General features: G+C 45.5%; 1 protein-coding gene across 10 annotated transcripts in view; it reads left to right on the forward strand.

Moving 5' to 3' along the window:
- The first annotated feature begins 1,068 nt into the window (after positions 1-1,068).
- IRAG2 (inositol 1,4,5-triphosphate receptor associated 2) overlaps positions 1,069-15,423 on the forward strand; it is a 116,975-nt gene continuing 102,620 nt past the window's right edge. For 9 of the 10 annotated variants that reach the window (XR_016213583.1, XR_016213582.1, XR_016213584.1 and 6 more), the window contains exons 1-3: positions 1,069-1,194; positions 10,616-11,217; positions 12,396-12,509. Coding sequence is in view for 5 of the 10 variants with exons in the window: in XM_089304677.1 (XP_089160803.1) it covers positions 10,650-11,217; positions 12,396-12,509 (682 nt within the window). In the remaining 5 variants the exon portion in view is untranslated. The remainder of the gene's footprint in view (positions 1,195-10,615; positions 11,218-12,395; positions 12,510-15,423) is intronic. The other variant, XM_089304679.1, reaches the window with a different exon arrangement.

Below are 15,423 nucleotides of genomic sequence, written 5' to 3' on the forward strand. Positions count from 1 at the left end.
CACTGTCTGTAACTCTGTCAAAATAAATGAAAAAAAAATTTTTTTTAAAAAAGCAGTGGAAGATGGCCCAACTGCTTGGGCCCCTACATCCATGTGGAAGACCCAGGTGAAGCTCCTGGCTTCCGGTTGGCACAGCCCTGGCCATTGCAGCCATCGGGGGAGTGAACCAGTAGATGGAAGACCTCTCTCTCTGTAATTCAGCCTTTCAAGTAAATAAAATAAATATTTTTAAAAATAGATGTTTAGAATACCCTGGATGGAAATCAGTGGGGGAAGTGAGCTGGAAGCAAGGATAGCAAATCGGGTGGGGGGAAGGAAGCAACTGAGTGGGGCGCTGATGGCCTGGCCAAGGCAGCCCAGTGATGACCTCCACCTGCCAGCCCGAGGACGCAGGGCTGCACCTGTGCACTGTGCACTCACAGCCTGGGTGCTGGCTTCCTTTTCTGCTGGTTGCGTGTTGCTCTGTGTGTGATGCGTCAGTCCCAGCTGAGCCTCCTTGGCTGAGAAAGGCATCGTAGAGCGGGCATTCGAGGCTGAATCCTGCCCGTCCACACTGACCTCGGTTTCCCTGCTTCTCCCCGTTCCGTCATCTGCTCGCCCGGGTCGGCATACTTCCACTCCCCTCCCACCACCGCACGGCTCGGCCCAAGCACTCCTGCACCCGAAGCAGGACACCGTGCAAAGCGCCTCTCCTGCCCCACCTCCTTCTCAGCCCACTCTGAACTCTCCTGACCTGACCTCCATGGAGCTCACTCTGCCCCACACAGCCTCTGCAGCCAGCGATGGTAGCGAGCATAAAAGACACAACCAAAATCATTCCTGTTTAAAAACCCAAACAGCGCTGTGCCCAGGAGAAACGTATGAAATTCAGCTTAAGGAATGACATGGTTGTCGGGTCCCCTGAGTAGAGCTGGTTCCAGGTGAGCTTGGTTTTCTTGTTAGCCCTGGTGGGGAACGCACCCGAGGCCGGCTCCCGGCTCCCTCGCATTGCTGCTCACGCAGGCTCCTCTCCTTATCCCGGCGGGACCCAGGGCAGCTGTGGGAGACCAGCCGGCTCCCTCGCCCCTCCATCCCCCCGGCTTTTGCTACTTTGTAGAAATGAGCTCCACCCCCTGAAATGAGCTCCACCTCCACCTGATCTACGGGCCTGCGCTCTTAGTTCTCAGGAGATGGTTCATGCAGTGCGCGATAGAGGTGAGTTTGTCCACCAGGGGGAACGGGAAACTGCCGGATGCTTGTCCTTTGTCTTCTAAAATCAACAAAGTAGCTGCCCACGAGCAACTAGGGAGCGAAAACTAGATGCATGGCGATGCTCCTTGTAAACTGGCCTCCATTGCAAAGTGCTCATGGCCGAAGCCGTCACCTCCGATAGCAGTTAGGCTTAGAGACTCCACAGGCTCACTGAGCGCTGCAAAGCAGACAAAAAAGTAGGGGAAGAGGACCAAGAGTCGAGATGGAGGAAGCTGAGTTCCAGGAAAGCCCTGCTTTCAACCGTAGGCAAATCCCAGGATCTTTATTTCCAAAGATGCTCTTGAATGCATTAGGTCCTAAATGGTCATTTCTAGGCTTAGTCTTCCAGGCCCCCGGGGCTGGTAAACATGGGAGTCCATGAATCTGGGGTTAGAGATGATAGTAAGTCCCCTCTTGGTTTCTGAGACGAGACCCAGACTGCACAAATAAGAAGTGAAACAGAAGAACCCAGGCGACTGCGTCCGCACCGGCGTGACTGCTATTTCAGGAACTGTTCCAATAGTAAGCGTGGTGTGACCCAGCCCAGCGGCTGAAAACATCATGGTCAAGTGAAAGGTGGGAGCATTCCGTCTCTGTCGGTTTGCATTTATGAACCACGAGAAAGACCTGGCCGTAAAGGCGTGGGGGAGCATCTCCTAACCCCGGGGCTTGTGGTTTGTATATCATGCTGAGTATTAGCAGCCACCATGCTAGAAAGGGCAGGAAAAAGCGGTGTTAGGATGTTACCACGTAAAACATGAGTCACAGAGAGGCTGGAAACAGTGTAATCCGGCAAATGTGAAAGTAGCTGGTTAAGTGGAAAACCATGCGACACCCTCCCACTGGGCTTGCTAAAGATGTGGCTCCTGGGTTTGTGTTGCTGAACAGGTGTTTCTTCTATATTGTGATGAAGATCGTGCCATCTAATCGTTGGTGAAAGACTGTTTTGTCAAAAAGAATCGCTTGCTTATTAATATACCTACACATGCATTTTTTAAATTTTTTTATTTTTTGACAGGCAGAGTGGACAGTGAGAAAGAGAGAGGGAGAGAGAAAGGTCTTCCTTTGCCATTGGTTCACCCTCCAATGGCCGCCACAGCTGGCACACTGCGGCTGGCGCACCGCGCTGATCCGATGGCAGGAGCCAGGTGCTTCTCCTGGTCTCCCATGGGGTGCAGGGCCCAAGCACTTGGGCCATCCTCCACTGCACTCCCGGGCCACAGCAGAGAGCTGGCCTGGAAGAGGGGCAACTGGGACAGAATCCGGCGCCCCGACCAGGACTAGAACCCAGTGTGCCAGCGCCGCAAGGCGGAGGATTAGCCTAGTGAGCCGCGGCGCCGGCCCTACACATGCATTTTTTAAAAATTTATTTATTTCAAAGGCAGAGTTAGAGAAGCGGGGGTGGGGGTCTTCCATCTACTGGTTCACTCACAGTGGCTAGAGCTGCTTTCAGGCCTCCCATGTGGGTGCAGAGGCCCATCTTCTGCTTTCCCAGGCCAAAGCAGAGAGCTGGATCAGAAGTGGAGCTGCCAGGACTTGAACTGGCGCCCATATGGGATCCGGCACTGCAGGCAGCAGCTTCACCCTCTATGCCACAGTGCCGGCCCCCACATGCATATTTAAATTTAAAAAATATGTTCATTTATTTGAAAGGAAGGGGGGGTATCTTCCTACTGCTGTTTTACTTTCCAAATGCCTGCAGCAGCCAGGGCTGGGCCAGACCAAAGCCAGGTCCCAGGAACTGAATCTGGGTCTCCCCTATGGTTAATGGCTTCCTAACTATCTGTTGCCTCCCAGGTCACATATTAGCAGGAAGCTGGAGTCAGGATCAGAGCTGGGATTGAACCCAGGCGCTCTGATACAGGATGTGGGCTTCCCACGCAGAGCTTAACCATGGCATCGGACATCTACCCTGTAATGAAATCGCCAAGCTGAGCTTTGTCACCTGAGTTGTGAGATTTGCTTGGATTAGTAATCACATACTCAGTGATTTTTTTTATATAAGCCTTAATAACATTAGTAAAGGGAGGAGAGAAAAGGTGGCTGGTAAAGATAATAACATTGTCAACATAAGCTTTTTTAAAACATTTTTTGAAAGGTGACATTACAGAGAAGAAGGGGAGAGAAAGAGAAATTTATCTACTGGTTCACACCCCAAATGGCAGCATTGGTTGGAGCTAGGCAAGGCGAAAGCCAGGAGCTTAGAACTCCATCCGAGTCTTGCACCCAGAGTACAGGGGCCCAAACACTTGGGCCAACTTTATTGCCTTCCCAGGCCACAAGCAGGGAGCTGGATCAGAAGTGGAGCAATAGGGACTTGAACCTGCATTTACATGGGATTTCACGTGGCAGTGTAACCTGCAGTGCCACAACACAAGCCCCAACATAATCTTTTTTTTTAATAAAGGTAGACTGATTTATTTGAAAGGCAGAGTGACCAGGGGTAGCAGGTGGAGGGAGAAATCTTTAAGCCATTGGCTCACTCCTGAAATGGCCACAGCGTTTAGGGCTGAACCAAGCCAAAGCGAGAAGCCAGGAACTCCGTCTTGGTGTTGCACATGAATGGCAGGGGCCCAAGTACTGAGCCATCCTCAGCTGCTTTCCCAGATGCGTAAGCAGGGAGCTGAATTGGAAGTGGAGCAGTCGAGACTGAAACCCGCGCTGGATACGGGATGCTGCTGTGTCAGAATGCCGGCCCCATCTTTTTGGGGTGGTGGGGAGGGTTAGAATCAGAAGACTTTGTGTAGGACTTTTGGAGTCATCCTGAGATTTGCTAACTTTCTCAAGACTGCTGCTTTTGTACCTCTGTATAAATTTCATGCCTTTCTTTGCCATGAAATCCAGTTATTGCAGTTGATAGAAGAATTTGGATATTATGTTTGTCTGAAGTTCGAGGAACATGAAATACCGACAGAAATACACAAGCACAGTAGGTTGACTTTTTTAATTAAAAAAAAATTTTTTTTTTGACAGGCAGAGTTAGAGAGACAGAGAGAAAGGTCTTCCTTCCATTGGTTCGCCCCCGAAGTGGCTGCTACGGCCGGTGTGTTGCAGCCTGTGCACTGCGCTGATCCGAAGCCAGGAGCCAGGTACTTCCTCCTGGTCTCCCATGTGGGTACAGGGCCCAAGCACCTGGGCCATCCTCCACTGCCTTCCCGGGCCACAGCAGAGAGATGGACTGGAAGAGGAGGAACCGGGACAGAATCCAGTACCCCAACTGGGAATAGAACCTGGGGTACCGGCGCTGCAGGCGGAGGATTAGCCTAGTGAGCTGCGGCGCCGGCCAGTAGGTTGACTTTAACTCACTGAACAGATGTCTATTTCTGGGAGTCTTAGTGCAACTTTAGATAAGAACCAAACAAGGCTTATTTATAGATGTTGCCAGGCACCACAGACTTTGAATTACTGCTTTACATTTTTGGAGGAGACAGGTAATTGAGAAGTGTTGACTTGAGCTTTACTGGGGCGGGCAATGTGACTTGGCAGATTAAGCCACCACTTGGGACCCCCTGGCATCAGGCCCCCATCCAGGAGTGAACCAATGGATGGAAGATCTCTCCCTTTTCTCCCCCTCTACTTGTTGCTGTCTTTCAAATAAAGAATTTAAGACAATAACAGGACTGAAGATTGTATAAACAAGAACCACAAAGCATAATTCAATCAACAGGAGGATAACAAATAAGATTAATACGATAAGGGGCTTGGATAATGATGACTATGCTTTTTTCCTTAGAATCCAAGTGGAAAATCCTAGAGTATATTCATAGTTTGGCTTTAAACATATTTTTTAAAGATTTATTTGAAAGGCAGAGCATTAATGAGAGAGGAACAGAAGAGATCTTCCGTCTGCTGGTTTACTCCTCAAATGGCTACAATGTCTGGGGCTGGGCCAGGCCTAAGCCAGGAGCCCAGAACTCCATCCACGTCCACCACGTGGGTGACAGGGGCCCGAGGACTTGGACCATCCACTGCTTTTCCGAGGCACGTTAGCTGGGACTGGAACCAGTGCGCTGATACTGGAATGCTGGTTTTGCGAGCTGTGGCTTAACTCACTGTGCCACAACACTGGAAAGAGTTCTGCTTTTTCAACCTTGTGCTAATGAACCTGGGTTTAGCACACAGTACGTGTAGCTTTATGTCCAGGGCATGAAATGCAGTACTATGTCCTCACTCCCAGACTGGCATCATCTCCTGTTGCATGCTCTCCTATCCTCTACCTGTACATGCACTTACTATTTGCAAGCTTTATTATTTGCAAGTGTTATTGCCAGATGTAGCTAATGGAACTGGGAGAAACCCAGGTGAAAATTGAGTTTTGAGTAGACACCAAATACTTTTTCCGAATATGAGGGGAATTCAAATAGTTCATGGAAAATTGGTATTAAGAGTTCATTTGGGTGCAAAGATTGGTAAGAATTCATGCATAGACTTTGCATGATACACATATTTCCCTGAAGTAGTTGAAGGCCCCTAAAGTATTTTCCATGAAACATCAAAGACTTCCTGGCACTTATTGTTTATTTAAAATTCAAATTTCATTGGGCATCCTGAATTTAATATGGCAACCCTAGGGGCTTACTTGTTCATACTGGAATCCCCATGGATTTAGGAAAGTTAGAACAGGTACTCTGTTTTGCTCACCACACTCCACAGTATCTGCACAGGACTTAGCGTATAGAAAGCGTTTATTAAATGTTGGTTGACTGCCTAAATCAATGACCACTAAAAGTACTTTAACTGCAAGTAAGCAGAATGTAACTGAGGTTGGGAGAATTTAACAACAAGAGCGGGTCTTGGAGTTGCGATTTCTGCAGGTGTACCATTGTTACATAAACACCTAAAACAGACAAATAAGGAAGAAACCCCTTTTCAAAGACAGACTCCAAGTAGCTGATTGTCCTGATAGAGCCACTTGGAGCTTTGCATTTGCAGTGAAGGTTTTTTTCAAAGGCAGTTAGATTCAAAGTGAGTCAGCCTGGTATCTGGAAGCATTAGTGAAAACTGCAGTTAATCCTTCCTACCAGGATCTACGATCAAAAAAGAGGTTCGAGTAGAGACAACAAGAGACATTTCCAGGCTATATATGGAGAAGGTAGCAGCAATTTGAAATCTTCATCATCCCATTTACTGAACTCCCACAAATGTTCCGTTCTATATTAGAAAAAGCAAACACATTCATCTGTGAAGATCTGTCAGTGTATGAAAGGCCAGTGTCTTAGTGTACTCTTTTTTTTTAAATTTTTTTAATTATTTTTGACAGGCAGAGTGGACAGTGAGAGAGACAGAGAGAAAGGTCTTCCTTTGCCGTTGGTTCACCCTCCAATGGCCACCCCCGCCGGCAGATGCGAAGGCAGGAGCCAGGTGCTTCTCCTGGTCTCCCATGGGGTGCAGGGCCCAAGCACTTGGGCCATCCTCCACTGCACTCCCGGGCCACAGCAGAGAGCTGGCCTGGAAGAGGGGCAACCGGGACAGAATCCGGCGCCCCGACTGGGACTAGAACCTGGTGTGCCGGCGCCGCAAGGTGGAGGATGAGCCTAGTGAGCCGCGGCGCCGGCCTTTAGTGTACTCTTAGGAAGTGTTACCTTATTAACTGCCAAGCAGGCTCACTCGCGTAAGTCACGGAGTTCAGAAAATCGGAAGACAGTTCAAGATGAGAAGAGCAAATGGAAAAGGTTGCCTGCTCAGCCTGCTTTGATCAAGCCTTGAATAGCATCTCACAGCAGTGTTAGGTGACATGAGTAGACAGGGGCTGGGAGTCTGACTTTGACTTTTTTTTTTTTTTTTTTTTAAGATCTATTTATTTGAAGCCCGGTTCCATTGTGTAATGGTGAGCACTCTGGGCTCTGATTTACTTATTTGAAAGGCAGAATTAGACTGGTTCAGTCCCCAGATGACCACAGTGTCCGGGACTGGCACAGGCAGAAGCCAGGAACCTGGAACTCCATTCAGATCTCCCACAGGGTGGCAGGAATACGAGGACTTGGGCCATCTTCAACTGCTTTCCCAGGCTTACTAGCAGGGAGCTGGATTGGAAGTGGAGCAGCCAGGACTTCAACCAACACCCATCAGGAATGCTGGCCAGGGAGGCAGTCCTAGAATCTGGGGGGGGGGTTCCAATTCTACGATATTTATAATCCTCATGCCCAACTTGCGCCTCACCTCTAAGGTTCTAGAAGGGAGAAACTGTTCACGGACATTGAGAACAATGATAGGGACACTTAACTAAATTTTTATAAGACTCTCTGATTGGGGCCGGTGCTGTGGTGCAGTGGGTTAACGCCCTGGCCTGAAGCGCCAGCATCCCATATGGGCTCAGGTTTGAGTCCTGGCTGCTCTACTTCCTGTCCAGCTCTCTGCTGTGGCCTGGAAAAGCAATAGAAGATGGCCCAAGTCCTTGGGCCCCTGCACGCATGTGGGGGACTGGGAAGAAGCTCTTGGCTCCTGGCTTCGGATCGGTACAGCTCTGGCCGTTGTGGCCATTTGGGGAGTGAACCATCGGATGGAAGACCTCCCTCCCTCCCTCCCTCCCTCTCTCTCTCTCTCTCTCTCTCTGCCTGTCTTCTCTCTGTGTAACTCTGACTTTGAAATAAATAAATAAATCTTTTTAAAAAAACCTCTCTGATTGTCATAGGGAAGTCAAATATGCTCATGATAAGGCACCACCACAGTCGGCCGTAGATGTGGGATGCGTTATATTCAGAGGTGAATTCTCCAATTCTGTCATTACTACTCCCTCACATCCACCCTTGAGCACCCAGTTGGGCAACTCCTGTTGGGCTTCGGGGGAGTTCTCCAGAAAAGCTGGTAGCTGAAGGGAGTGAGGGGCCAACAGTTATCTCAGCTGGGGGAAACTCCCTAAGCTTGATGACGATACACATGTTTACATCTCCACCTTGTCAGTTACTCTGACAATTATTGGGTATTTAGAAAAAAATCACAGTGTGGCTTTTAAATTTCAAAATGTCAAGGATGTTTGAAGAGAACAAGTATTTGAAATAACACAAGAAGATGAAATGTAATTGCAAGACAAAATACGTAGTACAATTCTACATATCAGATGATTTGGAGTCCAGTGGGTGTGCGCTGATTGCTGGATTTCAGTACAGGAATGTGTTCTGGGCTTGTTCGTGAAAGACCAGCCTTCGATGGATGAAGAGTGTTGCCGAGTAAGCACACAATGGACTGGGGATGGCCACTGCCTTAAATAGTAAAGGATCGTGTGGGTGGAAATGTCCCTAGTGGAGGTTAGGGCCATCACGTTCAAGTCGGAGCAAGCCACAGGGAGGGGGTTTTGGTTCTCTTCTTCCTGACATGTCTGGATAGTCCTTTGACTTGGAGTTTCTTAAAAATTCTGTACCTTTTGTTCATTCCTTATGAGGGGATTTAACAAAGATCTATGGAAATGGTGGCTAAGGTCCTGAAAATCATAACCTTGGGGTCCTTACGACTATTCAACTATTTGCAGTTATTCACACTATTACAAATCTTTGTCCAGAGTATTTTAAATTTTTCCAATTTTTGGGTGTGCATCTGGCACAGAGGTTAAGATACCACTTGATAGGCCCCCATCCCATATCAGAGTACCTGACTTTGAGTCCTGCTTGCTTCTCATTCCAGCTTCCTGCAAATAAACACCCTAGGAAGTGGCCGGTGATAGCTAAAGTATTTGGGTTCCTGCCATCCATGTGGAAACCTTGGTTTAGTTCTGGGGTCCCAGTTTCAAACTGGTACAGCTCAAGATGTTGTAGGCATTTGGGAAGGGAACCTGTGGATGGGAGAGCTGTCGGTCTTTGCTTGTCTGCCTTGCAAATAGATAGGTAAACTTTAACAGTTTAAGTAAAATTGTGGATTTATTTCCAAATTCCCTAGTTACTGTCTTATAAAAAGTAAGGTCATGCTTTTTCAAAAAGTCACAAACAAGTGTGTATCTACAAGATCATAGAAAATGAAATTCAAAGATGAGGTTAGGGGCCAGTATTGTGGCCCAACAGGTTCATCTTCTGCTTGCAATGCTGGCGTCTCATATTGGGGTGCTGGTTCCCATATGGGCTGCCCCAGTTCTGGTCCAGTTCCTTGCTGTTGGACCTGGAAAAGCAGCAAAAATGACCCAAGTACTTGAGCCTCTGTCACCCTGTGGTAAATCCAGATGGCATTCCTGGCTTCAGCCTGGCCTAGCCCTGGCCATTATGGCTGTATCTTTACCAAAAAAAGAATTTTTTCTTGGTGCAAAAAATTTTGCAATCCATGCATTTAAGGATTCTTTAAAAATTTCATGGAAAGTGTAAATTATGAACATAAGCATGAATTTAGAAAACTCTGTCCGGAAACCTTTTAATTGCATTTTCCATGAACTTAATGAAATATACTTGTATCTTGTCATATAGTAAAACTGTTGGAGTCCGACATATTTTGACTCAAAGATGTGACCATTAGCAAGTTACTTGATCTCTTTGAGTCTCATTTCCTTATCTGTAAAAAGGGTATTTCCATACACCTGGCAGGCTTTGGGTGAAGTTTAGGCATGATATATGTAAAACTCTTAATGTGGGGCGTACTTAGTAAGTTCTTCATAGTTGAGAACCAGAGCTGTGCCAGTGGTAGGTACTCAAATGGGAGCTCTTAGCAGCATTATGCCATCACCATTGTCATCACTCTTGACATATTATAAATGAAAATCAAGGTTGTCTAGAACCCAGTCTTAGGGGCTGGCATTGAATCATAGTGGGTAACACTATGTCCAATTCCAGTATCCCATATGGGTGCCAGTTCATGTCCTGGCTGCTCCACTTCTGATCTACCTCCCTGCTAATGGACTGGGAAAGCAGAAGATGGTCCAAGTCTTTGGGCCTCTGTAGCCATGTTGGCTATCTGGATGAAACTCCTGGCTTCAACTTGACCCGCTTCTGGCTGTTGAGGCCATTTGTGGAGTGAACCAGTGGACACAAGATCTCTCGCTGTCTCTGTCTCTCTGACTTTGAAATAAATATATCTTTAAAAAAATTCAGTTTTGGAGCTGGATTGTCTGGGTGGAATCTGGGCTCTGGCACTTACCTGGGGGTTACCCTGGGTCCCTTGTTCTCTCTTTGCCTGCCAGTAGAGACACTATTGATACTGACCTCAAGAAGTTGTCTTGACAATGCATTGAGCTGATAACATGTGAAGGGTTTTAGTCCCATGCCTGGTGCATAGTAAGTACTCTGAATATTAGCTGTATTCACTTCTAAAAATTGAGTGCCAAAGCTAAGTACATGGAAAATTATTTAAAACAAGTGAATATGTTGCCTTCATCCCACAAAGTTGATTTGGGAATAAACAGCCTAATACTAAATTATGATTAAGGTGATGCTAACTTTTAAAAACGTGTCTGCTTTTACCTGTACTTTAGCCATTTCTTCTATTTAACTGGAGAGAAGTCTACAATGGCTACTACAAGGAAGGAAACTGAGAAACGACACAACCCAGTGGAAAGCATTTGTAGAAAAATCAGAGCCATCCAAAAGAGAGAGGTGACGTCAAATCCAATTCGCCAGATCATCAGATACCAAGCCAGCGGTTCTCAGAGTCCCCGGGCCCACAGCAAGAAGAACCTGGGGGATCTGCTGAAGATAGGGATGGCTGCTCACTTTCCTGTGCCCGCCTCTCCTTTCTCAAGTTCTGAGCAAGTTGGTGCCTTCATTTCTTGTCGTAAGGTGGTATCTCCAAGAACCCCACACCTCTCCCCTCTAGGCTCTCCTGGGAATGGAACATGTCCTGTTACACTGACAAGTTCTGAAAATGCTTCGAGACTGAGATCCAGCAGCAAGCAGAGTGGCACACCTTTGCTATCACGGAGTAGACAAGGGATGCTCTTGAACGAGGGTTGGGACACCTGTTGTAGTGAAAATTGTAGAACCTTCACACTTGACTTTGATTCCGCTTCTGGCCAAAGCTATGACTCTGTGACTCCCCAGGAGTCAGTGGTGAAACAACTATCTTTGAATGAGGATGGTAAATATTCACTTGTTAATATTCACTCTTCCAATATAGCCATATGCAGGTGTACTTCAGCAAAGTCCACATCACTGGAGTTCAGATGGAGTGATCCACCTGTCCCTTTTAAGTATATTTCCTCCCTTCCTCCCTGAAAATCTTAAGGGCCAACTTGTAGGTATTTTGTATAGTTTCAATTAAAAACCTGAAGCAAACTCTGAATTCTGTTTACAGTCATAACCTCGTGGTATTTCTCTACTAATCTGAAAACAAGCTTTTTCCGGACCCAATTAGAATGTCACAGTGGTCAGACTTAGACATAGGGGAGTTAAAACGCATACACGTCCCCCAGGGGACTTGCCGAAGTGATCAGTTTTAGATTTCTTTGTGTAGGAGTCAAATTAGCTTAGGAGAAAGGGTTCCATTGAGTAAATCGGAGGGAAGCCAAAGGAGGCAGTAACTGTTGCACTTGAGTTGTGACTTAGGGAATTCTACTTGGGAGATTATTGACAGAGTAGTAGACTCTACAAAGCAAAATAATGTGAAGTGGTGCCCCGCTGTGTAACTGGTTTCTGCTTTCCCTCTTTCTTCCTTGGAAAGCTCATTTTATTTGAAATAGAGATCTTCCATCTGCTGGTTCACTCCCTGAGTGTCCACAACTGCCGAGCCTGGACAGGCTGAAACCAGGATGCTGGAGATCCATCCTGGTCCCCTAGATGAGTGGTAGGTGCCCAAGCACTTGACCCACCTTCTGTAACTTCCCCAAGTCTATTAGCAGGGAGCTGGATTGGAAGTGGAGCACCGGGGACTTGATCCAGTGCTCATGTGGGAAGGCAGTGGTACAGAGTGCAACTGAATTTGTTGCAGCACAATGCCAGCCCTTCCATTTCTCTTAAAAATATTTGTTTGTGTTGTACCTATTGTGTTTCACAAGTACAGTATTAATATTAGAGGGTAAATTTCATTTTTCTCTCCATCTCCCCCTCTCCCCCACTTTTATAACACTTAAAAAAAGAAGAGTGAATAGGGAAACTTTCAAGTCTGCCTTTTGAATGTAGTCATTCAAGTGAAGTCATCAGTATTCACTGCTGGTTATTAAAATAGTCCTTCGTTGTTAAAATTAAACCCCTGAAATGAGAAATGAATCATTGCAGCACAGGAAAGCATCTGGGTTGGCAAATGTTTTCTTCTCATAGAATGGAAACTGGGAGGTGATGACGGCAAAGATGATGTCACCCCCAGCACGCACGGGGCCCCGGGGGACGAGCCGCTTGCTGGTATTTTTCATGCATGGGGCACAACATGCAGAGGTAAGTTGAAAATGACCTGCTCAGACACTGGCTCGTGCTCATCGAGTCATCCGCACTTCCTGTTGTGGGAGAAAGGGAAATCAATGGTTTGCATGGGGCCTGGGTACTATGTCTGCATGTGTCGTGGATACAAACTAATTTGGGAATTAGGCTGGCTAGTTAGGTCTTGGTTATTTCTTGATAATTTCCTTGTTCCTGTTTGGCTTATTTTAACAGTGACTTGAGTGATGTATTTTCTTTCTTTCTTTCTTTCTTTCTTTCTTTCTTTCTTTCTTTCTTTCTTTCTTTCTTTCTTTCTTTTTTTTAGCTCATTAACTGACTTAACAGCTCTGATCATTGATTGGAACTATTTACATGTCACAGGTGTCTTCTCACAAGAAATACTCACTTCAAATACAGAAAACCACTGTCCAAGTTTAGCTCAAAAATTTTAGCTAATTTTAGATTGTCACTTCTGCTTTTTTTTTTTGAGAAATGTATTCTTTTTATAGTGTTGCAAGTAATTTTTAGTACATAAATGATTCATGCTCATCATAATGAAATTAATAATGTGTTGATAAGCAAAAGGAAGGGAGAAATCCGTGGTAATGCTACACATATTTCTGTGAGTAAATCCTTGTTAGTGATTTGTTTTATCTCTTTCTGTAGATGGCTTCATCAATATGTTGTTTTATTTGGCTCGAAGCATTTTTTATTATAGGACATTTCAAATATATTCAGAAGTAGAGTGAATAGTATAATGACCCCTTATGTATGTGTCATAAAGAATTAGGGTCATTTCATAACCAACCCGTTTATTTTGTCCTGCGTTATTTTGAGGCAAATCCCAGGGATCGCATTATTTTGTCCATAAATCTTTCGGTACCTAATTCTAAAAGGTAATTAAGGTTTTAAGCACAACTCCCATGCCATTATTGTGACAAAAAAAGTAATTACTTTCTTAATATTTTCAAATAGCTTGTCAGTATTCAAAAGTTGGCATTTGTGTGATATCTTCTCTTCTTAAAGTGTGGTTGTTCATATCAATATCCAAGGAAGATTGGTTCGTTGCATTTGATAGTCTGCCTTACCTCTGTGATAGTTTCTTATCTGCTCCTTTTCCCCTGAAATTTAAGTTACTAAACCAATTTTTTCTCGTTTCAGAGTTAGTCACAATGTGAGATTTGGTGATTGTGGAGCTGTAGGAACACTTACTCTGAGTTTCTGCCTCTATTGAGGGGGGATTTCTTTGAGCCAAGTATTATGCATAGAGAGCATTATGTGTTTTCATATTAATGGCGAGGCCTAGATCTGTTCTTGCAGTAGGTGTTGCGAATGGTGGTATTCCACTGTGTGTCTCCAATTGGTCAGCTGGGATATGTCTAACAAGAAACTCTGCCATCTTCATCAGTTATGTGGCTATCCCGAGTCTTGGGTCCTATAGAAGAGACAGGATAAAATCTTGATTGTGTCTGTTTATATAATAGTGTTCAAAACAACAAATTGATTCTGCAGTGTCCTTGAAATGACACTAACAAAGTCTTTGGGTATATTTTGAATTAGTGAGTTGCATATGTTTGATATCTTTGATCCATTGTGATTATTTTTCTTATTCACACTCATTAACCTCCGATACCAGCTGGAGTCCTTAGGTTGGGGGAGGTGACTTCATTTTCCTAAAACTTCAAACTAACAGAAAAGTTGGAAAACATTGTTGACATTTTGTTCCATTTGCTTTATCATTCACCTGTTCCCCTTTGTGGCTCTGCCACTGGTGAGTAGGTTGCAGCATACACTGTGGCTGTCCAACCCGACCTGCTTTCCTCCCTGCCACACTGGATTATTCTGAGACCATCCCAGGTGTGTTTTTCCTGTGAACAGGACCACAACACAGTTATGGGACCACAACACAGTAATCAAAGTCCAGATATTTAACTAATTCACAATTCTACATTTGAATTGTGTCAGTTGTTCAAGCAATTCATAGTTCTGGTGTTTCCTGGTCCAGGGTCCAATCCCGAATCACTTGTTGCTGGCACAACAGATGGTGGCTTAACCCACTGTGCCACAGTGCTATTCCATAAATCAGTTTTTAAAGGCAATTATTATCAAAGCATAAGAATTCATTTTTTAAAAAATATTATTATTTGAGAGAGAGTTACAGACAGTGAGAAGGAGAGACAGAGTGAAAGGTCTTCCGTCCGCTGGTTCACTGTCCAGGTGGCCACAACAGCCGGAACTGCGTCTATCCAAAGCCAGGAGCCAGGTGCCTCTTCCTGGTCTCCCACGTGGGTGCAGTGGCCCAAGGATTTGCGGCATCCTCTACTGCTTGCCCAGGCCTCAGCAGAACACTGGATTGGAAGAGGAGCAGCTGGGACAAGAACCGGTGCCAATGTGGGATGCCGGCAGCGCAAGTGGAGGATTAACCTACTGTGCCATGGTGCTGGCCCCTGCTGTTACATCTTGGCTGTCTCCTTTAATCTTGAACAAATCCTCTGATAGTTAGTCTCTTATGACCTTACCCATTTTGAAGAATGTTACTTCTTCAGTAAACAGTCCATCTGGATAAAAGACACATGTGAGTTATTTATACTATGGTCGCAGCTCTTCTAGTGGTTTGAAATTACAGTTGGCCTCTGTATCTGTGGGTTCCACATCCGCAGATCCAGCCAACCATGAACTTGACCAACCATGCATTGAAAAAATTCAGTCTGCACTCAACACATGCAGATTTCTTTCTTTTTCATCCCCAAAACAATATAGAAAAGCAACTGTTTACGTAGCATTTACACTGCATTACATATTATAAGTCGTTGGAAGTTGATGTAAAGTGTCTGGGAGGACCTATCAGGAGGTCTTCCCAGTTTTGAGATACAGGATTCAGGGTTTAACATTTTTCAAAAAAATTAAACTGTTTATTTGAGAGAGAGAGACA

The sequence above is a fragment of the Oryctolagus cuniculus genome, chromosome 9, assembly GCF_051225735.1.
Source record: "Oryctolagus cuniculus isolate XC-2025 breed Fujian yellow rabbit chromosome 9, ASM5122573v1, whole genome shotgun sequence".
NCBI classification, from domain to species: domain Eukaryota; kingdom Metazoa; phylum Chordata; class Mammalia; order Lagomorpha; family Leporidae; genus Oryctolagus; species Oryctolagus cuniculus.